Source organism: Salmo salar, chromosome ssa09, assembly GCF_905237065.1.
Source record: "Salmo salar chromosome ssa09, Ssal_v3.1, whole genome shotgun sequence".
NCBI lineage: Eukaryota > Metazoa > Chordata > Actinopteri > Salmoniformes > Salmonidae > Salmo > Salmo salar.
In genome coordinates this window covers 92,847,613-92,875,223 of record NC_059450.1, presented here as the reverse complement: position 1 = coordinate 92,875,223, position 27,611 = coordinate 92,847,613, and the positions used below count along the sequence as shown (strand labels likewise).

General features: G+C 42.7%; 1 protein-coding gene across 3 annotated transcripts in view; it reads left to right on the top strand.

Annotated features, from left to right (window-relative positions):
- Nucleotides 1–24,191, top strand: part of LOC106612254 (glycine receptor, alpha 1) — a 146,934-nt gene extending 122,743 nt beyond the window's left edge. For all 3 annotated transcript variants that reach the window (XM_045724231.1, XM_045724230.1, XM_045724232.1), the window contains 2 exons: nt 6,325–6,471; nt 19,709–24,191. In XM_045724231.1, coding sequence (XP_045580187.1) covers nt 6,325–6,471; nt 19,709–20,002 — 441 coding nt within the window. In that variant the 3' untranslated portion in view covers nt 20,003–24,191. The remainder of the gene's footprint in view (nt 1–6,324; nt 6,472–19,708) is intronic.
- Nucleotides 24,192–27,611: the final 3,420 nt, after the last annotated feature.

Genomic DNA, 27,611 nt, shown 5'->3' with positions numbered 1-27,611 from the left:
GAACTACAAACCACACTGTCTATTGTCCTAGATGAACTACAAACCACACTGTCTATTGTCCTAGATGAACAACAAACCACACTGTCTATTGTCCTAGATGAGCTACAAACCACACTGTCTATTGTCCTAGATGAACTACAAACCACACTGTCTATTGTCCTTGATGAGCTACAAACCACACTGTCTATTGTCCTAGATGAGCTACAAACCACACTGTCTATTGTCCTAGATGAACTACAAACCACACTGTCTATTGTCCTAGATGAACTACAAACCACACTGTCTATAGTCCTAGATGAACTACAAACCACACTGTCTATTGTCCTAGATGAACTACAAACCACACTGTCTATTGTCCTAGTTGAACTACAAACCACACTGTCTATTGTCCTAGATGAACTACAAACCACACTGTCAATTGTCCTAGATGAACTACAAACCACACTGTCTATTGTCCTAGATGATCTACAAACCACACTGTCTATTGTCCTAGATGAACTACAAACCACACTGTCTATTGTCCTAGATGAACTACAAACCACACTGTCTATTTTCCTAGATGAACAACAAACCACACTATCTATTGTCCTAGATGAGCTACAAACCACACTGTCTATTGTCCTAGATGAACTACAAACCACACTGTCTATTGTCCTAGATGAGCTACAAACCACACTGTCTATTGTCGTAGATGAGCTACAAACCACACTGTCTATTGTCCTAGATGAACTACAAACCACACTTTCTATTGTCCTAGATGAACTACAAACCACACTGTCTATTGTCCTAGATGAACTACAAACCACACTGTCTATTGTCCTAGATGAACTACAAACCACACTATCTATTGTCCTAGATGAACTACAAACCACACTGTCTATTGTAATAGATGAACTACAAACCACACTGTCTATTGTCCTAGATGAACTACAAACCACACTGTCTATTGTCCTAGATGAACAACAAACCACACTGTCTATTGTCCTAGATGAGCTACAAACCACACTGTCTATTGTCCTAGATGAACTACAAACCACACTGTCTATTGTCCTTGATGAGCTACAAACCACACTGTCTATTGTCCTAGATGAGCTACAAACCACACTGTCTATTGTCCTAGATGAACTACAAACCACACTGTCTATTGTCCTAGATGAACTACAAACCACACTGTCTATTGTCCTAGATGAACTACAAACCACACTGTCTATTGTCCTAGATGAACTACAAACCACACTGTCTATTGTCCTAGTTGAACTACAAACCACACTGTCTATTGTCCTAGATGAACTACAAACCACACTGTCAATTGTCCTAGATGAACTACAAACCACACTGTCTATTGTCCTAGATGATCTACAAACCACACTGTCTATTGTCCTAGATGAACTACAAACCACACTGTCTATTGTCCTAGATGAACTACAAACCACACTGTCTATTTTCCTAGATGAACAACAAACCACACTGTCTATTGTCCTAGATGAGCTACAAACCACACTGTCTATTGTCCTAGATGAACTACAAACCACACTGTCTATTGTCCTACATGAGCTACAAACCACACTGTCTATTGTCCTAGATGAACTACAAACCACACTGTCTATTGTCCAAGATGAACTACAAACCACACTGTCTATTGTCCTAGATGAACTACAAACCACACTGTCTATTGTCCTAGATGAGCTAAAAACCACACTGTCTATTGTCCTAGATGAGCTATAATCCACACTGTCTATTGTCCTAGATGAACAACAAACCACACTGTCTATTGTCCTAGATGAGCTACAAACCACACTGTCAATTGTCCTAGATGAACTACAAACCACACTGTCTATTGTCCTAGATGAGCTACAAACCACACTGTCTATTGTCCTAGATGAACTACAAACCACACTGTCTATTGTCCTAGATGAACTACAAACCACACTGTCTATTGTCCTAGATGAACTACAAACCACACTGTCTATTGTCCTAGATGAACTACAAACCACACTGTCTATTGTCCTAGATGACCTACAAACCACACTGTCTATTGTCCTAGATGAACTACAAACCACACTGTCTATTGTCCTAGATGAACTACAAACCACACTGTCTATTTTCCTAGATGAACTACAAACCACACTGTCTATTGTCCTAGATGAGCTACAAACCACACTGTCTATTGTCCTAGATGAACTACAAACCACACTGTCTATTGTCCTAGATGAGCTACAAACCACACTGTCTATTGTCCTAGATGAGCTACAAACCACACTGTCTATTGTCCTAGATGAGCTACAAACCACACTGTCTATTGTCCTAGATGAGCTATAAACCACACTGTCTATTGTCCTAGATGAACTACAAACCACACTGTCTATTGTCCTAGATGAGCTACAAACCACACTGTCTATTGTCCTAGATGAGCTACAAACCACACTGTCTATTGTCCTAGATGAGCTACAAACCACATTGTCTATTGTCCTACATGAACTACAAACCACACTGTCTATTGTACTAGATGAACTACAAATCACACTGTCTATTGTCCTAGATGAACTATAAACCACACTGTCTATTGTCCTAGATGAACTACAAACCACACTGTCTATTGTCCTAGATGAACTACAAACCACACTGTCTATTGTCCTAGATGAACTATAAACCACACTGTCTATTGTCCTAGATGAACTACAAACCACACTGTCTATTGTCCTAGATGAACTACAAACCACACTATCTATTGTCCTAGATGAACTACAAACCACACTGTCTATTGTCCTAGATGAGCTATAATCCACACTGTCTATTGTCCTAGATGAACAACAAACCACACTGTCTATTGTCCTAGATGAGCTACAAACCATACTGCCTATTGTCCTAGATGAACTACAAACCACACTGTCTATTGTCCTAGATGAGCTACAAACCACACTGTCTATTGTCCTAGATGAACTACAAACCACACTGTCTATTGTCCTAGATGAACTACAAACCACACTGTCTATTGTCCTAGATGAACTACAAACCACAATGTGTATTGTCCTAGATGAACTACAAACCACGCTGTCTATTGTCCTAGATGAACTACAAACCACACTGGCTATTGTCCTAGTTGAACTACAAACCACACTGTCTATTGTCCTAGATGAACTACAAACCACACTGTCTATTGCCCTAGATGAACTATAAACCACACAGTCTATTGTCCTAGATGAACTACAAACCACACTGTCTATTGTCCTAGATGAACTACAAACCACACTTTCTATTGTCCTAGATGAACTACAAACCACACTGTCTATTGTCCTAGATGAACAACAAACCACACTGTCTATTGTCCTAGATGAACTACAAACCACACTGTCTATTGTCCTAGATGAACTATAAACCACACTGTCTATTGTCCTAGATGAACTACAAACCACACTGTCTATTGTCCTAGATGAACTACAAACCACACTATCTATTGTCCTAGATGAACTACAAACCACACTGTCTATTGTCCTAGATGAGCTATAATCCACACTGTCTATTGTCCTAGATGAACAACAAACCACACTGTCTATTGTCCTAGATGAGCTACAAACCATACTGCCTATTGTCCTAGATGAACTACAAACCACACTGTCTATTGTCCTAGATGAGCTACAAACCACACTGTCTATTGTCCTAGATGAACTACAAACCACACTGTCTATTGTCCTAGATGAACTACAAACCACACTGTCTATTGTCCTAGATGAACTACAAACCACAATGTCTATTGTCCTAGATGAACTACAAACCACGCTGTCTATTGTCCTAGATGAACTACAAACCACACTGGCTATTGTCCTAGATGAACTACAAACCACACTGTCTATTGTCCTAGATGAACTACAAACCACACTGTCTATTGCCCTAGATGAACTATAAACCACACAGTCTATTGTCCTAGATGAACTACAAACCACACTGTCTATTGTCCTAGATGAACTACAAACCACACTTTCTATTGTCCTAGATGAACTACAAACCACACTGTCTATTGTCCTAGATGAACAACAAACCACACTGTCTATTGTCCTAGATGAACAACAAACCACACTATCTATTGTCCTAGATGAACTACAAACCACACTGTCTATTGTCCTAGATGAGCTACAAACCACACTGTCTATTGTCCTAGATGAGCTATAAACCACACTGTCTATTGTCCTAGATGAACAACAAACCACACTGTCTATTGTCCTAGATGAGCTACAAACCACACTGTCTATTGTCCTAGATGAACTACAAACCACACTGTCTATTGTCCTAGATGAGCTACAAACCACACTGTCTATTGTCCTAGATGAACTACAAACCACACTGTCTATTGTCCTAGATGAACTACAAACCACACTGTCTATTGTCCTAGATGAACTATAAACCACACTGTCTATTGTCCTAGATGAACTACAAACCACACTGTCTATTGTCCTAGATGAACTACAAACCACACTGTCTATTGTCCTAGTTGAACTACAAACCACACTGTCTATTGTCCTAGATGAACTACAAACCACACTGTCAATTGTCCTAGATGAACTACAAACCACACTGTCTATTGTCCTAGATGAACTACAAACCACACTGTCTATTGTCCTAGATGAACTACAAACCACAATGTCTATTGTCCTAGATGAGCTACAAACCACGCTGTCTATTGTCCTAGATGAACTACAAACCACACTAGCTGTTGTCCTAGATGAGCTACAAACCACGCTGTCTATTGTCCTAGATGAACTACAAACCACACTAGCTGTTGTCCTAGATGAGCTACAAACCACGCTGTCTATTGTCCTAGATGAACTACAAACCACAATGTCTATTGTCCAAGATGAACTACAAACCACACTGTCTATTGTCCTAGATGAACTACAAACCACACTGTCTATTGTCCTAGATGAGCTATAAACCACACTGTCTATTGTCCTAGATGGTAAAACTAACTCAACATGAGGAAAAAAATGCCTTTTTAAAGATTCAGATTAAAAAGGAAGAGGGACATTGCGTGAGGGACTAGGATTTTATAATTATGTCCTGGAAAAGTATCCTCCCATTTTGCTTGTTGACATTAGGTGATTCATGTTCACTGGAAAATTGAACAAGTGAACCGTGATTTCTATGCAGTTCAGCTGTCACAATAATGATCACACAGCACAGCTGAGCGTAGGTGCACACAGCACAGACTGCTCTCCCTCTTCCACGCCTCACTGACTTGGTGCATTGGTGACAGGGAGGAAAGGAGAGGATAGATGGCCATTTTGAAAGTCACCCTTTACTGTGTCATTACTCAACAAATAGCCACCACAGAAAAGTGACTTTTTGCTGTCATTATTATCTATCCCCTTGTTGTAGTGCTCTACTTTCAATACAAATAGGTGAAGAAAATGTCCAGCATATAAATACATTTCACCACTTTAAGTGATCTAAGTGCTGTAAAACTAAAAAAACACATCAAAATATCTGATCTGGAGTGGAGAAATAGAAATCCCACAATCCAACAACACCAGAAAACAGTAAAACAGTAGTCTGCCTCTGTCTGTCTCGGGCTGCTGCCTTCTTATCATTTGAACAATGTCTTGTGAACCATGCATTCTGTAATGCCACCTAAGCTGCATTCCAGGGCCACTTGGTCACTGACTTGTCAAATACAGTGAGCTTCAGCTGAACTGACAAGCCAACCCAGTCTAGCTTTAGCCCAATTTCCAGGCCAAAGATGTGGTTTCCATGCCTCACTCTATCTCACTGCCCAGGCAGAGCAGAGTCCTGCCAAGCCAACTGACCATGCAGACCACTGTGTACTGGACAGTTCTCAGAGTTAGAAGATAAATGTTGTCTTTGTAGCAGACATCACAGGATCATTAGATACAGATACATATATAGATGGTACCAAGGTCAGTTTCATTTGAATAGTCTACAGAATCCAGTTAAAAAAGTCACCTTCTGTTGTTGTTGGTGTTGGAGTTGTTGGTGTTATTGTTGTTGTTGTTGTTGTTGTTGTTGGTGTTGGAGTTGTTGGTGTTATTGTTGTTGTTGTTGTTGGTGTTGGAGTTGTTGGTGTTGGAGTTGTTGGTGTTGGTGTTGGAGTTGTTGGTGTTAGTGTTTTTGTTGTTGTTGGTGTTGGTGATGGTGTTGTTGGTGTTGGTGTTGGTGTTGTTGGTGGTGTTGGTGTTGGTGTTGTTGGTGGTGTTGGTGGAGTGGGTGGTGTTGTTGGTGTTGTTGTTGGTGCTGTTGTTTTTCTTGTTTCTATTCTTGTTTTTGTTGTTGTTGTCCTCCTACTTACCACCGTGTCCTCCTGCCCACTCACAGGTGTCGTATGTGAAAGCCATTGACATCTGGATGGCCGTGTGCCTCCTGTTTGTCTTCTCGGCCCTGCTTGAGTACGCTGCTGTGAACTTCATCGCTCGGCAACACAAGGAACTGCTGCGCTTCAGGAGAAGGAGGCGACACATGAAGGTCAATTAACTGCTTTTTAAAATTATTATTAGGATTCACTTTTTATGATCTAATCATCGTCTAGACAAACACTTTTCACAGGAACACTTCCTATCTCCTCCCCCCTCCTCTCAGACCAGAGCCAGGCTCAGTTAAATATTTAGATTTTTGGTTTCTCATATTCTCTACAAGTACACAACAGTTCATATGTAATGCTGGGGGAGTATTGAGAATCCTTAAAGCCCTTAGATTGCATCCCAAATGGCGCCCTAGTCCCTATATAGTGCACTACTTTTAACCAGGGTCTATAGGGCTCTGGTCAAAAGTAGTGCACTATAAAGGGAAGAAGAGCATGCCATTTGGGACACATCCATGGACAAAGCCCAAACAGAAGAATAAGCTACTGTATGTATCAGATTCACAACAATGGAATTATTCCCACATGCCTTAACGTAGTCTGACATAATCTATCGTCTAACAGGCCCAGGAGGACACCAGGTTTTAACTGTTGGGCTTAAAGGCCACTGCATTACAACATTCCCAATGGGTGGTGCCTGTTATCCTCGTATCAAAGTCAGTTAAACAAGTAGCCTGGTCCCAGATCTGTTTTACTCTATATCAAACTCATGTGGTCATTATCATACCTAGTTTGTCATGCACATTGACCAAAGCAGTTGGCAAGACAGCACAAACAGATCTGGGATCAGGCTGTACAACAAGTAGATTGAAATTGAATACCCCATCGCTACACTCTCTCTCAGATTCTTTTTTTGAAACTCCATCGCTGTCGTATATCTGATGGTGTTTGTGATATTGATGTCTTGATGACTGAATATCAAATACAGCTATCAACGTATAACTCATTTAGTAGTATCTATCTACCATAGATCATGTTGCTCCATCTCTTCCTAAAACTCTGATCCAGCTAAGGGACTCTTTCTCTGCGTCACTCATCTAATTTCTCTGAGGTGTAGCTAGATGGAGGAATTCAAATGGTTATTATTCTTAGCATTTAATCAATACATTTTATGTGTCCAGATTAATTGATTAAATCCAAGACCATGTGATTTAATAAGAAGTAAACCTGTCAGCCTTGTGGGGGGAATATAGAAGTCTGAGGAGGTGACAGGTGAGAGCCGCAGGAGGTGGAGGAGGAAGAGGAGGAGGAGGAGAAGGTGGAGGAGGGGGTGGAGGAGGTGGAGGAGGAGGAGGAGGAGGTGGTGGAGGATGAGGAGGTTTAGGAGGAGGAGGAGGTGGTGGAGGATGAGGAGGAGGTGGAGGAGGAGGAGGAGAGGTGGAGGAGGAGGAGGAGGAGGAAGAGGAGGGAAAAGAGAGAAAACACAGAAAACCCTAGAAGGAGTTAGACATAAATATTCCATAAACTCCTTTTCATTCCATGCGCCTTGACCTGGCAGACAGGCAGGCAGGAGGCTACAGCCACATTCTACGTCCAGGGAATGTGAATCCATTCAGTCATTCAAAAGAGAGTAAAAAAAATCAGAAAATAAATCCTCAGTATTATTGTTCTAATCTATAATCCCTGAAAGGAGGGTATGTACTCAGTGAGGGTAGATTAGTCTACTGTTCCCTGGAGCACTAGTCTCTCTCAGGTAAATCGAGAAGCTAGCCACATCCCTAATGGCAACCATAGAGCTCTGGTCAAAAGTAGTGCACTATACAGGGAATAGGGTGCCATAGGGCTCTGGACAAAAGTAGTGCACTATACACAGGGAATAGGGTGCCATAGGGCTCTGGTCAAAAGTAGTGCACTATACAGGGAATAGGGTGCCGTAGCGCTCTGCTCAAAAGTAGTGCACTATACAGGGAATATGGTGCCATTTGGGACGTACGCGCTGAGTACCATATAGTGCTTAGTACTCTAACCTCTACAAGAGATGATAGCTGGTAGTCTGTAAATCCCAATGTTTGGCAGGAATGACCCAGATCTTCATCCAGCCTTTTACACGGTATGAGTTCAGGAAATTCCGGTTGGGTGATGTCAACATGTAGTCTACTGTAGTATGTGAAATACAAGTCATGCATTTTTCTGCTGCGTTTTATAGAAAATGCTAACAGAAAATGCTTGTTTGAGTGGCGTTAGGCCTGTATAGTATTGCAGTTAACAATATTATACAAAATAGGACAAATATAAGCACCCACCAAATTATTATTTAGTATTATTATATAGTATTGCAGTTAATAATATTGTCATATTATGTTAATATCATGACATTGTTTTATGTAATTATTACCAAATATCCCGTGACTAGGCCTTTATGTAGATATATTTTGAAATGTGATTCATTCAGGGCCAGGTCAAAGCCCTCCATTACCTCCTTCGAAAGGCGATCATTCAGCCAGGTCAACCTTCTGAAGGCTGTCATTCAGCCAGTTCAACCTTCTAAAGGCTATCATTCAGCCAGGTCAGCCTTCTAAAGGCTATCATTCAGCCAGTTCAACCTTCTAAAGGCTATCATTCAGCCATTACCTCCTTCTAAAGGCTATCATTCAGCCAGTTCAACATTCTAAAGGCTATCATTCAGCCATTACCTCCTTCTAAAAGCTATCATTCAGCCAGTTCAGCCTTCTAAAGACTATCATTCAGCCAGTTCAGCCTTCTAAAGGCTATCATTCAGCCAGTTCAGCCTTCTAAAGGCTATCATTCAGCCAGTTCAGCCTTCTAAAGGTTATCATTCAGCCAGTCCAACCTTCTAAAGGCTATCATTCAGCCATTACCTCCTTCTAAAGGCTATCATTCAGCCAGTTCAACCTTCTAAAGGCTATCATTCAGCCATTACCTCCTTCTAAAGGCTGTCATTCAGCCAGTTCAACCTTCTAAAGGCTATCATTCAGCCAGTTCAGCCTTCTAAAGGCTATCATTCAACCAGTTCAACCTTCTAAAGGCTATCATTCAGCCAGTTCATCCTTCTAAAGGCTATCATTCAGCCAGTTCAGCCTTCTAACGGCTATCATTCAGCCAGTTCAACCTTCTAAAGGCTATCATTCAACCAGTTCAACCTTCTAAAGGCTATCATTCAGCCAGTTCATCCTTCTAAAGGCTATCATTCAGCCAGTTCAGCCTTCTAAAGGCTATCATTCAGCCAGTTCAACCTTCAAAAGGCTATCATCCAGCCAGTTCAACCTTCTAAATGCTATCATCCAGCCAGTTCAACCTTCTAAAGGCTATCATTCAGCCATTACCTCCTTCTAAAGGCTATCATTCAGCCAGTTCAACCTTCTAAAGGCTATCATTCAGCCAGTTCAACCTTCTAAAGTTCAGCCTACTTCAGCCAGTTCATCCCAGAGGACTGCTCCTCTCTGCAGTGTGGAAGGAGGAACCTGTCACTTCTAGCCTCGGCACAATAAAACAACCTCTCTGGTTCTGGCCGGGGCTGAGGATGGGGATGCATAGTGCGCTCACACACACACACACACACACACACACACACACACACACACACACACACACACACACACACACACACTGCTCCAGGCCCAATCTTCAACAGCCGCAGTGGAAATCGTGTTGTGTCTCTGTTGGTGTTTAATTGATCGATGATTGTCACTGATAACCTAGAGAGTTCCCATCAGCTACTATCTGACCTGGTTGAAAACAGACGGTCGTTGATTAGAAAGACAATGAGGGGGAAATCTACAACCGAACACAGCAGCCTTTCCTGTGTGTGTGTGTGTGTGTGTGTGTGTGTGTGTGTGTGTGTGTGTGTGTGTGTGTGTGTGTGTGTGTGTGTGTGTGTGTGTGTGTGTGTGTGTGTGTGTGTGTGTGTGTGTGTGTGCTTGCGTGTGTGTGTACATCTGTGTGAAGGTCACAGATTGAGGTCTCCCCCTTCTGGACAGATGGTGTAACTGCAGAAGGCAGATCAATAGTGATAGGTAGACCATTTTGTCCTTGAAGGATAGACTGACTGTCCCGCAGCGGCCCACTCGACTTGACACACACACACACACACACACACACACACACACACACGACAAGCTCCTCTCAAGACTGAAAGAAAGAGAGAAAGGCCTTAGGAATTAGCAAAGATTATGAAAGAACAGCAGCCTGCCAATATTGTCCACTAGCATTGAAACAAAAATAATATCAAACTGCATATAAATTTGACAAGCTCCTCTCAAGACTAAGAAAGGCCTTGGGAATTAACATGATTATATTGACTTGATTAAAACTTGTCCCAACTGCAGAATACAGGATATCAATGGTGTCTCCTTTAAGCATTGTATAAAGAATGGAATTAAACCAATTGCAGAATCAATAACAATAATTGATTTAAGTAGCCATACCAACCACAATATACCGTAATTTCCGGACTATAAGCTGCAATTTTTTTCCCAAGCTTTGAACCTCGCGGCTTAAACAATGATGCGGCTAATATATGGATTTTTCCCGCTTAAAATTTTTTTTTCTCCTAAAAAACACATTCTGTGACGTACTCTGTTTTTTGGCGGCATGAAGCTTTCATTAGACCAATGAAATTGCCGAACGGGTTAAGGTCAAACAACTTTTTTGTTTACTGTTTAGATTAAATCGAGCACTCTCAAACTTCCATTAATTCTGATTACGGTAGTGTAACGGCTGTCGTGAGAGGAAAGAGGAGACCAAGGTGCAGCGGAGGATGTGTTCATCATGAGACTTTTAATAGACCGAATTGAACACTAATAACAAAACACGAAAAGAAACGACAGCCAACAGTTCTGTCAGGAACTACACTAAACAGAAAACAATCCCCCACAAAACCCAAAGGAAAAACAGGCTCCTTATGTGTGACTTCCAATCAGCAACAATGAACTTCAGCTGTGCCTGATTGGGAGCCACACGCGGCCCAAAACAAAGAAATACAAAAACATAGAAAAATTAACATAGAATGCCCACCCAATGTAACACCCTGGAGAACAAAAAGAAGAACAAAAAAACCCTCTCTATGGCCAGGGCATTACAGTACCCCCCCCGGGGTGCGGACTCCGGCCGCAAAACCTGACACTGAAGGGGAGGGTCCGGGTGGGCCTTCTTACGGCGGCGGCTCAGGTGCGGGACGTGGTCTCTGCTCCACCCTCGGCGTCGCCCTCTTAGGTGGCGCACCTGGCCGCGCCGAAGGTCTGGTGGGCGACCCTGACTGCGCCCGGCTGGCGGGCGGTGATAGCTGCGCCCGGCTGGTGGGCGGCGATGGCTGCGCCCGGCAGGCGGGCGACCCTGGTTGCACCTGGCTGGCGGGCGGTGATGGTTGCGCCCGGCTGGCGGGCGACCCTGGTTGCGCCCGGCTGGCGGGCGGTGATGACTGCACCCGGCTGGCGGGCAGCGATGGCTGCGCCCGGCTGGCGGGCGACCCTGGTTGCGCCTGGCTGGCGGGCGTCCCTGGCGGCTCCGGCGGCACTGACCCAGGATTCACCAGGCTGAGGGGACATGTAAGAGGCCTGGCCCTAGGCACAGGCACAGGACTCACCGGGCTGGCGGGCGGCTCTGACTGCTCCGGACAGGCGGGTGGCTCTGACTGCTCCGGACAGGCGGGCGGCTCTGGCGGCTCCGGACAGGCGGGTGGCTCTGGCTGTTCCGGACAGGCGGGCGGCTCTGGCGGGCGGCTCTGGCGGCTCCGGACAGGCGGGCGGCTCTGGCGGCTCCGGACAGGCGGGCGGCTCTGGCTGTTCCGGACAGGCGGGCGGCTCTGGCGGCTCCGGACAGGCGGGCGGCTCTGGCGGCTCCGGACAGGCGGGCGCTCTGCGGCTCGACAGGCGGGCGGCTCTGGCGGCTCCGGACAGGCGGGCGGCTCTGGCGGCTCCGGACAGGCGGGCGGCTCTGGCGGCTCCTGACTGGCGGGCGGCTCTGGCGGCTCCTGACTGGCGGGCGGCTCTGGCGGCTCCGGACTGGCGGGCAGCTCTGGCGGCTCTGGACTGGCGAGACCCACTGGAGGCCTAGTCCTAGGAGGCGGCACAGGACAGACCAGGATGGGGAGACCCACTGGAGGCCTGGTCCGAGGAGGAAGCACAGGCTTAACCAGGATGGGGAGACCCACTGGAGGCCTAGTCCTGGGAGGTGGCACAGGACGGACCAGGATGGGGAGACCCACTGGAGGCCTAGTCCTGGGAGGTGGCACAGGACAGACCAGGCTGGAGAGATCCACTGGAGGCCTGGTCCGAGGAGGAGGCACAGGATAAACCGGGCTGTGGGGGAGCACTGGAGTTCTAGACTTTATGCTCTTTACCCATACTCCAGGCTGAATGCCCACTTTGGCCCGGCACGGGCGGAGAGCAGGCATTGGGCGAACTGGACCCTCCCAGCGCCCTGGAGACACAGTGCGCAGAGCCGGTTGCAGGATACCCTGGCCCGAAAAGGCGCACTGGAGACCAGACGTGCTGAGCTGGCACAACCCGTCCTGGCTCGATGCCTGCCCTCGCATGGCACTTGCGGGGGGCTGGTATGTAGCGCACCGGGCTTTGAACGCGTACTGGGGACACCGTGCACTCCACAGCATAACACGGTGCCTTACCAGTACCACGCTGCTTCCGGTAAGCACGGGGAGTTGGCTCAGGTCTACCGCCTGACTCCGCCAATCTCCCCGTGTGCCCCCCCCCCAATTTTTTTATTGGGGCTGCCTCCCGTGTCCGTCGCTCTCCCTCGGCAGGTTGTTGCAGTGGTCAAATAATTGATCCCATGTCCAGTCAATCCTGGACTCCAACACCTCCAGCGACCAGGATGCCATGACTTCCCGAGCGCGCTGCTTCCTATAGTCCTCCTTGTGCTGCTCCTTCCTCCGCTGCCTGGTCCGTTTCTGGTGGGGGATTCTGTAACGGCTGTCGTGAGAGGAAAGAGGTGACCAAGGTGCAGCGGAGGATGTGTTCATCATGAGACTTTTAATAGACCGAATTGAACACTAATAACAAAACACGAAAAGAAACGACAGCCAACAGTTCTGTCAGGAACTACACTAAACAGAAAACAATCCCCCACAAAACCCAAAGGAAAAACAGGCTCCTTATGTGTGACTCCCAATCAGCAACAATGAACTTCAGCTGTGCCTGATTGGGAGCCACACACGGCCCAAAACAAAGAAATACAAAAACATAGAAAAATTAACATAGAACGCCCACCCAATGTAACACCCTGCCCTAACCAAAATAAAGAACAAAAAACCCCTCTCTATGGCCAGGGCGTTACAGGTAGTCATTTTGTCACCCTCATCATGGCAAAGACACGGAGAAATGCATATTATTTTTGTTACAAGCCGTGTTTTGTTAAAGCCTATTTATTTTTGTTACAAGCCGTGTTTCGTTAAAGCCTGTGTAAAGTTCATTTGTTTCAATGTACCGGTAGGCACCTGCGGCTTATAGACATGTGCGGCTTACTTATGTTCAAAATAATATTTTTTTTTTAATTCAGTGCGTGCGGCTTATATTCAGGTGCGCTCAATAGTCCGGAAATTACGGTAGACAGCCATATAGCCTATGCATTAAAGATGCCCTTCAGGATCTGAAGCACAACAAATGAATTCCTAACCTACAGGAGAAATTGGATTCGTAAAATAGTTTACAAACTGCAAAGTAACATATCATATGAAATGGATGACGTAGTACACAATCTGATGATGTAGCACACAAAATACGGGGACCACCTTTAGCTCGTTAGCACCACTTTCAAAACTGCTGTCTGAAATTATACAAAAGTTTGAGAGTGCATCTTTAATTCATGCCTTCCATTCTGTCATGTACTGTACTCCACATCAGAGTTTTCTCAAGAAGTCTGTGGCACATTTGTGATGCTAGTCAGCCAATGCCCCCAGGCCAGGAAGTCACTAAAAGCAACAACAAAAAAACTAAACTCTAGTCTAAAATATTAGGGTCCGGAAACAACTAAGCTGAGTGCATGGTAGCTACTTTCTGTCAGCTGTCTTCTGTTTTCTCCATCCACTCTGCGCTGGTAGTCCAAACTGAGATATATTAATAACTAGGTGACATGATGTAACCCCTAGACTGTAGATACACTGCTCCACTGGCTAACGATGACAGGGCCTTATTAGGACCAGACTTCCTGATTGATCCAGGATAATCAGCTCATTAGGCCTGATTAGCTACTGTTCAAGGGGAATCATTCCCACAGGATTGTCTCAGGGATGTGTGTATGTGTTCTGAGGTTGTACTACCATGTCTGAGAACAACGGGCGATAAGAGTCTGGATTAGCTAGGTAAATAAGTGGAGCTACTCTCTGCCAGTGTCTGCAGTACAAAACAGGGCAAAATTATGTGTACTCATTGTTTCTTTGCAAAGTACAACATTATACATACAACAAAAACAAAGTTATTGAACTTATGTACGATATGTTCACAGTAGGCTATATATTGAACAATATATTGAACTCTATATTGAACTATTTATTGAACTCTATATTGAACTATATATTGAACTCTATATTGAACTATATAATGAACTCTATATTGAACTCTATATTGAACTATATATTGAACTATATATTGAACTACATATTGAACTAAAAATTGAACTCTATATTGAACTCTATATTGAACTCTATATTGAACTGTATATTGAACTATATATTGAACTCTATATTGAACTATATATTGAACTATATATTGAACTATATATTGAACTATATATTGAACTCTATATTGAACTCTATATTGAACTCTATATTGAACTATATATTGCGTATTATAAAGGTGTTCTAATGTTAGTCCTATATGTGTAATTAAGATCAACTGTTCACCCTTATATGGAGAGAGAGAGAGAGAGAGAGAGAAAGAGAGCGAGAGCAAGAGAGAGAAACAGCGAAAGAGAGAGAGCAAGAGAGTGAAAGAGAGAGAGAGAGAGGGAGAGAACAAGAGGGAGAGAACGAGAGAGAGAAAGAGTGAGAGTGAAAGAGAGAGCCAGAGAGTGAAAGAGAGAGACAGAGAGAGACGGAGAGAGCAAGAGAGAGAGCAAGAGAGAGAAAGAGAGAGAGAAAGAAAGAGCGAGAGAGAGAGAGTGAGAGTGAAAGAGAGAGCCAGAGAGTGAAAGAGAGAGACAGAGAGAGAGGGCGAGAGAAAGAGAGAGCGAGAGAGAGAGAGAAAGAGAGCGTGAAAGAGAGAGAGAGAGGGAGAGAGCGAGAGAGCGAGAGAGGAAGAAACAGATCATGATGTGTTTAATCATTCCAGGTCAATGGCTTCTTGAAGGAAGGAGGGGCTTTAACAAAGACTAACCCAGAGTCTTTATGCAACCATCTACTCTGAATGGGAACAGGAAACCAACACGTCATTAGTTAAAACAATTAAAAAATAAAACCTTTGGGGCTGGTTTCCTGGACACAGATTAAGCCTAGTTCTGGACAAAAAAAAACCCTGTTCAAAGAAGAACCGGGTATTTATTTTATTTTACTTTATGTCCGGGAAACCAGCCCTTAACATTACTAGTACCTAAACATTCTTCTCAGATTACCTGATCCTTTAGTACTGAAGGATTAACTATCCTCAAAGTAAAAGCTTGATGGCACGAAAATCCGACTGGGAAAGTGTCATGTATTGGCATTGCTTTGGGAAATCATCAAATGAACGGCAAGACACCAACTCCTGGAAGGGGATGTTGATGATAGTTAGTCGTGACACTCCCCAAAACGACTTTATGCAAATCAGCATTTTTATTTTCCAAGGCGTCATGACACCGCGACCGATGCAAAGGCAACTGTTCAGAGAAAAGATAAAATGGAACCTCCAACTAGTTGGCTTTACTGTTCCCTTTAATCTCAGCTATTAATCACACACTAAGAGATGTAAAAGCATCAATCATGAGCAAATAGCATGATGGATGGAGGAGTCAAGTGGTCCTTCTCTCTCTGTCTCAGTAGACACCAACCAACCAACTGGTCACCTCTCTCTCTCTCTCCCTCTCTCTCTGAACTTGCAAATGCAGAAGGAGGAGAAGGAGTGAGGGAGGGAGGAGGAGAGAGGAGGAGAGAGGAGGAGAGAGGAGGAGAGAGGAGAAGAGAGGAGGAGGGAGGAGGAGAGAGGAGAAGAGAGGAGGAGGGAGGAGGAGAGAGGAGGAGAGAGGAGGAGTGAGCCTGATACTCCTTTCATCCCAGGCCATACATTGTCTCCCTCACCACCACAAACCCAAAGGGCATAGCTCCCCATTCATCTCTCATTATTTATCTCCCCTTCACAATAAGAGTCTCTGCCCAGTTTACTGGATTAATGGTAGAATGTTGAATTGGGGAGCCGGGTAATGAATCAGACAGCCTGGTCCGGTGCGGCCGGGCAATGTGAAAATATCTGCATCCCAAATGGCATCCTATTCCCTACATAGTGCGCTACTTTTGACCATAGATAGTGTACTATGTAGGGAGTAGGATACCGTTTTGGGACGTAGACAATGACGCAGGGAGGACGCCATCCTCCACAGCCCCACCCCTCCCTTTCACGGCTCCACGTCACGTCCCCCAGCCAGCACATTAATCATACGGCAGGAGGAATGAGGCAGAGCATCTGTATTACTTACAAATGGTGGACCAGTGTCGCTGAAGGACAAGGAAAGGCACAACGTAGCCAGCATTAGACTTTCAGTCGCTGTTATAGGAAAAGACTGGAGCGAAGGAGACGATACAAAATGGGGGAGAAAGGAGTGTGTGTGTGTGTGTGTTTGTGTTGTGTGTGTTTGAGTTGTGTTGTGTGTGTTTGTGTTGTGTTTGTGTGCGTGTGTGTGTGTGTGTGTTCCTCTATTCAGCCCAACACACATTAGCAGGTATAAAGACAAGGACAGAAGGAGGATATGGTGTCTAAAAATGGAACCTAGAAAACTAAGGGTTGTATTTTAGCACTGCCTGTTCGCCTATCCATTTGAATTTGCAGTGGAGGTGTTGAATGATTACATTTACATTTTTCAAAACCAAGCAAAGACAGATAAGGGAGCCTGATTGTTTGTTTGTGTGTGATGAGGTATTGTGGAGGCAGGGATTGTGTTAGCCAGCTACCTGTAATGAAATCGCAGTCAATAGGAAAATTCAATTTATGTACACTACCGGTCAAAAGTTTTGACCAAGGTCCTTTGCCTTGATGACAGCTTTGCACACTGTTGGCATTCTCTCAACCAGCTTCACCTGGAATGCTTTTTCAACAGTCTTGAAGGAGTTCCCACATATGCTGAGCACTTGTTGGCTGCGTTTTTTCTTTGCTCTGTGGTCCGACTCATCCCAAACATCTCAATTTGGTTGAGGTCTGGTGATTGTGGAGGCCAGGTCATCTGATGCAGTACTCCATCACTCTCCTTCTTGGTAAAATAGCCCTTACACAGCCTGGAGGTGTGTTGGGTAATTGTCCTGTTGAAAAACACATGATAGTCCCACTAAGCCCAAACCAGATGGGATGACGTATCGCTGCAGAATGCTGTGGTAGCCATACTGGTTAAGTGTGCCTTTAATTCTAAATAAATCACAGACAGTGTCACCAGCAAAGCACCCCTACATCATCACACCTCCTCCTCCATGCTTTATGGTGGGAAATACACATGCGTAGATCATACGTTCACCCACACCTCGTCTCACAAAGACACGGCGGTTGGAACCAAAATTCTCCAATTTGGACTCTAGACCAAAGGACAGATTTCCACCAGTCTAATGTCCATTGCTCATGTTTCTTGGCCCAAGCAAGTCTCTTCTTCTTATTGGTGTCCTTTAGTAGTGGTTTCTTTGCAGCAATTCGACCATGAAGACCTGATTCACACAGTCTCCTCTGAACAGTTGATGTTGAGATGTGTCTGTTACTTGAACTCTGTGAAGCATTTTTTGGCCTGCAATTTCTGAGGCTGGTAACTAATTAATTTATCCTCTGCAGCAGAGGTAACTCTGGGTCTTCCTTTCCTGTCACGGTCCTCATGAGAGCCAGTTTCATCATAGCGCTTGATGGTTTTTGCGACGGCACTTGAAGGAGCTTTTAAAGTTCTTGAAATGTTCCGTATTGATATTGACTGACCTTCATGTCTTAAAGTAATGATAGACTGACGTTTCTCTTTGCTTATTTGAGCTGTTCTTGTCATAATATGGTCTATCTTCTGTATACAACCCCTACCTTGTCACAACACAACTGATTGGCTCAAACACATTAAGAAGGAAAGAAATTCCACAAATTAACTTTGAACAAGGCACACCTGTTAATTGAAATGCATTCCAAGAGTGTGCAAAGCTGTCATCATGGCAAAGGGTGGCTATTTGAAGAATCTCAAATATAAAATATATTTTGATTTTGTTTAAGACTTTTTCGGTTACTACATGATTCCATATGTGTAATTTCATAGTTTTGATGTCTTCACTATTATTCTACAATGTAGAAAATAGTAAAAAAGAAAGAAAAACCCTTGAATGAGTAGGTGTTCTTTTGACCGGTAGGTTACGTACTTATGATATCGAGATAACATGTCCTTTATAACGTGCTAACCTTGCCTCATAACTTTGAGTGATGACATAGCTAAACTGTGAATTATCCACTCATGCAATCCATATTCATCACAATGCATATGAATGGTTAATGAGATAGTATGCTGTGAATCATGTTGGACTTTGACATTTAATGCTCAACATGATATGCCTCATTATGTTCATTAATATGTCTCTGCTTTACTTAAAGGCCCACTGTGATTTTCTCAGCCATTTTATGTGTTTTCAAATTACGAAGTCTGTTAAGAGCCTTTTCCTTGAAGGTCCACTATGATTTAATTATGTTAAGAGCCCTTTCCTTGAAGGCCCACTATGATTTAAGTCTGTTAAGAGCCTTTTTATTGAAGGTCCACTATGATTTAATTCTGTTAAGAGCCCTTTCCTTGAAGGTCCACTATGATTTAATTCTGTTAAGAGCCCTTTCCTTGAAGGTCCACTATGATTTAATTCTGTTAAGAGCCCTTTCCTTGAAGGTCCACTATGATTTAAGTCTGTTAAGAGCCCTTTCCTTGAAGGCCCACTATGATTTAATTCTGTTAAGAGCCCTTTCCTTGAAGGCCCACTATGATTTAATTCTGTTAAGAGCCCTTTCCTTGAAGTTCCACTATGATTTAATTCTGTTAAGAGCCCTTTCCTTGAAGGCCCACTATGATTTAAGTCTGTTAAGAGCCCTTTCCTTGAAGGCCCAATATGATTTTCAAAGTCATATGTTATTACAACTTAAGGGGTGGGCCTTTAAGAGATACTGTATACAAAGAGAGAGCAGGCATGGATATCAAATGTGTAATGGATTTTTTGATTCCTAACAGAATGAATATTGGGCTGTGTTACAGGAAGATGAGGGTGGTGAGGGCCGGTTCAGCTTCACTGCCTATGGCATGGGCCCAGCCTGCCTGCAGGCCAAAGATGGCATGGCCATCAAAGGGAACAACAACAACGCACCGACCGCCACTGCCGGCCCTCAGGAGAAAACGGTGGAAGAGATGCGCAAGCTCTTCATCGGCCGCGCGAAGAGGATCGACACGGTCTCTCGCGTGGCTTTCCCGCTGGTCTTCCTCATTTTTAATATTTTCTACTGGCTCGTATACAAGATCATCCGAAGCACGGATGTACACCAGATGACGTAAGCAAGGGAAGAGAGAGAGTTCAATACCACGCCATCCTGCTCCCAACCCCAATACTCCTCGCTCTTCACTTGCTCACTTGCTTTTGGTGGCTATCGCCTTGGCAAAGGTCATTTATCAATATTTGTTATTTTATTTTCTTTCCCTCCCTCTTTTCTCCCTAATAATCCGGACCAGTGCAATAGCAATGCAGTAAAATGCATGATATCTGAATGTGGCAATATATTTACAAAACGATAAAGAAGTAAATATTACGACTTTTACCGATACATCCAAGAACTTTGGAATTTATGATAACTGGGAATTTAAAAAGAAAGAGCGAGAGATTCTCTTCTAAGAAGTGTTCGTTTTTTTTCGCAACTCGAAGAAGACAAATACTGCATTATAAAGAAGAAGAATTTGGTGAAACATACAGCACTGTAATATATTAATATATCTATTATACATTTAAAAACTGTTATTTCTTCGAAAGGCAGGCGTCTGGATGGAACACGAGGGATGGATTTTAAAGGATTCTAAGATGATTTAGTGCTTCCATGAATAAAGTGATGCAAGGATCATATGTCCTATATATCTCAATTAGCTTCAATGTGTGTTGCAAGCACTTGTCAACGCTCCCTGAGCCCTCAACAGAAACTGAGATGTGGTTGATGCTTCTATCAACTATATGAAGGAAACTTGATGAGTGGGGGGGGGTCAAAATAATATTCTATTGTTTCTAACCGCTGTGGTCAACGTGTTCCTCTATCTGTCCTTAACTTTATTTCTTAATTGCATATCGTTTTTTAATGAACGTACCCAGTATACATCATGTTGCTGTAATCAGCTCAAGCTCTTCTTGGGAACTCTAACGTCTAATTCTAAAGGGACATTTGCCATCATTCACATATCGTCATTGTTGCATTCCTTTATTTATTTATTCATGTGTTATTTTAAGGATTTGGTACTTCAATCAAAATATGATTAATTAAAAGTAAATCTACAGTGAAAAAGCAATTTCAAAAATCCTGAATCTTCCTACTCATTTCATTGAAGCTATACTGTTAACATTTGTTTAGTTCTTTTCATAGCTTATTGCTTATTGCCCAGGTACAGTAAGATACCCGGCAGGCGATGGAAGAAAAATGTAGTGAGTTAAGATTTAACAAGAAAACACCTACTGTACCTTAACAATTATTACCATTGATACATTTACACACATTAATAATGTAGCTAAAAAAACATGTGTTATTATAATCATTTACAAAATATGTCTAAAGATATTCACTCAAAATCATGGAAAAAAGTTTGCTACTTTAACAGCAATGATTAACACAATGTTCTCATTGGTGTACCATCCAGTACATGTTATAGTTCACACTACTACAGGATTCCGTGTAACTGATTCATTTATTCAACTAGTCAGAGGCTTGATTTAAGATACTGAAATCCATTACTTCTCACCAAGCTTTTCTATGCAATAATTAATATATGCAATTATTTTTTTATTAGCTTTAACATTTACAAAACATTATCATGAATCTGTTTGAACTTGTGTGACATCAAGGCTTTTAATCTCAGACATCACAAATCACAGTGCTCCTATTTCCAATGGTGGACATACATACATACATACATACATACGTACATACGTACATACGTACATACGTACATACGTACGTACGTACACACACAAGGCCTTCATATCTACATCCCCAAGCATAATGTAAACTTTTCACCCTCCTCCTAGGCCCATCATTCTAAACTCATTCACATTCAACTACAAGCAGGCCAAGCTACAGTGGCTTTTCATATTGCATATTTAAGACATTTTGCTCTCTGTAGGCCCACCTCTGGTACATTGTTTAGCTAGCCTAAAGTGCTAAAGTCACCAAGCCCCAGAAATAAAAACTACACTACTGCTACCACAGGAAATATGGCCTGCGAGACATTGTCATGGATGGGAGACTCGGACACAGTGGAAATAAACACTTGTCGAGTGAGTTTTTTACATTTAAATTCATTGCCAAATGTTATTTTCCTCTACTTGGTTTTTATTCCAAACCAAATAAGTATTTTGTTAACCTACGATCATTGCCTTCCTGGTTCGGTTTTGAATATGATGACATAAGGGGAAAGATGCCAGAACACCTTTGCAAAAGATATTATGCACTGGTTCAGGATATTATTTTGGTTTTATTGTCGTAACTTAAATTGATTCAGTTCTTTCCATTGACTTTCCAGTGTGTGGATAAAGTGCTTCCATTTATTTTTGTGGTAATATGATGCTATTCAATTAACAATATAATATATTTTGATATGAAACTTTTTCAGCTTCTTCATCCCTGTTTTTTTTTCTTCTTGAAAAGTGTAATCCGTTACTTTAACAGGTCATAGATTTCAGCATGTGTTAATGATAGTTTGAGGTGGTTTGATGTTTAAGGCTTGATGGACTTGCACAATATTTAACATTTCGGTCAACTATTTCTTAAAATATATATTATCTTCCGGTAATTCATATTACCTTCAAGGCAGTATTTGTCAAAAACATATTGGTGTGTTTTCAACAGACACGGTCGATGGGTAAATTGATTTGAAGGGCTATGTTTTTCTATTAGTATTATTTTTATCCCAGCAAATTAACTTTCAACATGTATAATGTTATGCTTTACCCAAAACTGCATTTATAAAAGTGAATTGCTAAAAGGGAGTTAAAACGTATTGGCCATGTAAAACATCAGCACAGTAATCAATATGTTTTGAAAGTGACAAAACATTTGATAGTTATTTGTAGGCCACAATATTTCAGCACAGATTTTGACCATGAATCTTTCCTCAGTTTTGACTTCCTCAGACAAAACTATCCATTAAATAAAATGTTATCCAGTGTTGAATATGCAACAAACTAGCAACTAATCATATCATATACCTCCAATCAACCACCATGATATTCACTTATCCATTCAATAGTCATGGATTGAACTCTGCCCTGACCATGTGAACGATCACTGCACTTGGGAAAATGCTATATGGATTTATTGTAACCAATTGCTTATTAAGGTGCATTATTACTAGTGACCTGTCCAGGGCGTGTACTTGTACATCAAGCTGCCTCATGCTACAGAAACAGGAGATAGGCTCCAGGGTTGGGGTCAATTCCAATTTAAATTGAATTTTAATTCAATTGAGGCTTGTCCTGGAATTTGAATTGAATACATGGGAAATGAATAGGAAGAAGGAATTGAATTGGAATTGAATTTCTGGAATTTACCCTGACCCTGATAGGCTCCTGCCCTACGGGACAAGGGGCAGGGGCTCGGACAAGGCTTACTTTGTTTATTATGTTATTCCAGATGGAAATGACACTTACTGCTCTGAATAGACAACTTCAACAAGGTCTAACGTATTCTAGAACACTGACACATTCTAGAACAAGAATTGTATGTTTAACTTAATTGCTCAGCAGATCAATGTTCAAAGTATGGAAGTGGTTAGAATGTCCAGTGATGGGGAAACCTCCATTGGACAGCTGGACTTCCTACCCTTCATATCAACCTGACCTATCATAATGTCAAATATTATTGACAATGAAGGAAGTTCATATAATATTTGGCATATAGGACAGTGCAATATGAACATTTTAAAAGTATGAAATTCAACTAGCATGTTATGATTTGTTAGTAATTGCTGATAACAACAGCTGTTTGATTCTGTTTATTGTATTTTTTATATATCAGATGCCCTGGTTATGGTGACGCACTCACCAACCAGTGATAGAGATGGACAGAAATAACCAGTCATGAACTGAACTGTACACAAAAATTGAAACTTTTTTATTTAGGTATTTTTATTATTTTTTAGCACAAGTTGGAATGGCCTTAATTTTGTTTTACTTGCTTAAATATTGTGTATTGGCACAAAGTGCACATCTTAATTTGCTAATTACAGTTATCATAATAATCCAAGAGTGCACTTCAGAAGAAGGAAAAAAGTTCAGCAAATCCTTTTTATTTTTCATTAAAATGTGAAAACACTGAATATTTTGCATGAATATAATTACAATGGCAGATATTTTTGGCTTGTACAAAAATGTGAGCAATTTGAAGAAAAAAGGAATGTACAATTTCTGCTGTAAATGTATATAACTAAATATTTATTGAAATATGTCATTATAAGTAATTCTAATTACAATTAAAGGTTTTCTGAACAAAAATGTTTCCCTTTTTTTATTGTCAAGAGTTGGATAGTCAGAGTTAAACTATTACTTCCTGTTACCCAGGTCAAAGATCTGTTATCCAGGTCAAGGATCTGTTACCCAGGTGAAAGATCTGTTATCCAGCTCAAGGATCTGTTACCCAGGTCAAAGATCTGTTACCCAGGTCAAAGATCTGTTACCCAGGTGAAAGATCTGTTATCCAGCTCAAGGATCTGTTACCCAGGTCAAAGATCTGTTATCCAGGTCGAAGATCTGTTACCCAGCTCAAAGATCTGTTACCCAGGTCAAAGATCTGTTACCTAGGTCAAAGATCTGTTATCCAGGTCAAGGATCTGTTACCCAGGTCAAAGATCTGTTATCCAGGTCAAGGATCTGTTACCCAGGTCAAAGATCTGTTTCCAAATCAAATTAAATCAAATTTTATTGGACTAATATACACAAATCTAAGTAAAGGAATGGAATAAGAATATATACATATGGATGAATTTTTTTTTCCCAGATCAAAAATCTGTTTCCCAGATCAATGATCTGTGTATAATCATACCAATTAAATCACGTCTGTAGGTTGTTGTAATCATTCTATTGCTAACTAGCAAAAAGCCCTTGAGGGGAAAAATATTTCTCTCTTAGAAAATTAAATTCAAATTGAAATTGTAAGTATTATCCTTTTGTAAGGTCATATTCCTAAGATTCAGTGGCCTAAAGGTAAATTCACACACTACGGAGACGGAAGGTACGGAGCGTAGTGCAGTGTTGCATTGTCACAAATGATACGGCTCCTTGTAATACACTCTGGCGTTCGACTTACTTTTTTATTTTACCCGAAAATTGAGACTCCCGGTATCATTCCTTCCGCAGCCGTGGGGGCATTGTTGTCGCTTGGTTCCTTGGATCTGATCTATAGGCTACATAAGCTATTCATCAATGCAGCCTATTTTTCATTGATAAAGAAATATAATCTCAGCGACTGTTGAAACAGTAAACCGAATAACAAGAATCCACCCAAAAAGGTATTTTATTTGGGGTTAGCTGACAACGTCATGAAAATGATGCACACGCTTCAATGGGGAAGAAGTCTGTGTGTTGTTGTGATTCTGAATGGCCAGAGCAACAATGACAAGAAGTTGAGAGAATTTCTTCACTCTGTGCTGCTGACGACTATTTTGGTCCGTTCATATAGGAGTAATAAAGGCCCATTTTTTTTTATTATGATGTATCAGGGGTTGTTGCAGCACCGTCAGCACCTCTAGTTCCTGTGGCTATGCTGTCTATAGTGATTCCAGGCTATTGTGAAACGGTAGAACCTGCTGTATCCAACTAGCTAGCCATGTGCTCTTTTCTCTGTGACCAAAACATGATGACTAGTAAGGGAAGGTGACTCTTCCTTGCTTTCACAAAATGAAATGACAAACATTTTAAAAACTTTGCTCTAGCCTCCTTGTGAATGGGGGTTGGGACCCCTTGTGAGTGGGAGTGGGACCCCTTGTGAGTGGGAGTGGGACCCCTTGTGAGTGGGAGTGGGACCCCTTGTGAGTGGAAGTGGGACCCCTTGTGAGTGGGAGTGGGACCGGTGAGGATATCACGTAACCACAGTGTGTCCACTGCTCCAAATATCCCACTCTACCCACGCGCATGTACATCAACAACAGAGTGAAGCCTGTAGTAACCTTATAGAGCCCTGAAACACAACACGACGCAAAACACACACACACACACACACACACACACACACACAAAATTGGTTAAAAGTGGATGACTCGACAATATGTTCATATACATCTTTATGGTCTCCCTCTATAAATCAGAAAACACTATATGTCATTACGTGCCTACAAGATAAACCAAAATGTCTCTCACAACCAACAAAGGGAACTATAACAAAGTAAATCACTTTGACAATCAAAACGAAACCAAAACATTTCATCCACTTTTAACAAATGGAGTGTGTTTTGTGTCATGTTGTGTTTCAGGGCACCTTACGGTTACTACAAGCTTCACTCCGTTGTTGATGTGCGTGTTGGTGGGGTGGAATTCTTGGAGCAGCAGACCTATTATGGCTACATGACATTCTCACCGGTCCCACTCCCATTCACAAGGGGTTCCACTCCCATTCACAAGGGGTCCCACTCCCATTCACAAGGGGTCCCACTCCCACTCACAAGGGGTCCCACTCCCACTCACAAGGGGTCTCACTCCCACTCACAAGGGGTTCCACTCCCACTCACAAGGGGTCCCACTCCGATTCACAAGGGGTCCCACTCCCATTCACAAGGGGTCCCACTCTCATTCACAAGGGGTCCCACTCACACTCACAAGGGGTCCCACTCACAAGGGGTTCCACTCCCACTCACAAGGGGTCCCACTCCGATTCACAAGGGGTCCCACTCCCACTCACAAGGGGTCCCACTCCCATTCACAAGGGGTCCCACTCCCACTCACAAGGGGTCCCACTCCCACTCACAAGGGGTCCCACTCCCATTCACAAGGGGTCCCACTCACACGGGGTCCCACTCCCATTCACAAGCGGGTCCCACTCCCATTCACAAGGGGTCCCACTCCCATTCACAAGGGGTCCCACTCCCACTCACAAGGGGTTCTACTCCCATTCACAAGGGGTCCCACTCCCATTCACAAGGGGTCCCACTCCCACTCACAAGGGGTCCCACTCCCATTCACAAGGGGTCCCACTCCCATTCACAAGGGGTCCCACTCCCATTCACAAGGGGTCCCACTCCCACTCACAAGGGGTACCACTCCCACTCACAAGGAGGCTAGAGCAAAGTTTTCAAAAAAAATCTTCATTTCATTTTGTGAAAGCAAGGAAGAGTCACCTTCCCTTACTAGTCATCATGTTTTGGTCACAGAGAAAAGAGCACATGGCTAGCTAGTTGGATACAGCAGGTTCTACCGCTTCACAATAGCCTGGAATCACTATAGACAGCATAGCCACAGGAACTAGAGGTTCTGAGGGTGCTGCAACAACCCCTGATATATCATAATAAAAAAATACTATATGAACACAGACCGTATGCTACATGAACACAGACCGTATGCTACGTGAACACAGACACTATGCTATGTGAACACAGACAGTATGCTATGTGACCACAGACAGTATGCAATATGAACACAGACACAATGCTTCTATGAACACAGACAGTATGCTACGTGAACACAGACAGTATGCAATATGAACACAGACAGTATGCAATATGTACACAGACAGTATGCAATATGTACACAGACAGTATGCTACGTGAACACAGACAGTACTTTAAAGGACAACTTGTCATCCAACCAGATACCTAGTTATTTGTAGGATGACATTTTTTCAATGGATAAGCCACCAGATGTGACAATGCTAACCTTCTCTGGCAGAGTTCTAGCTCTGGTAAAGGTCATGAATTTTATTTTTTG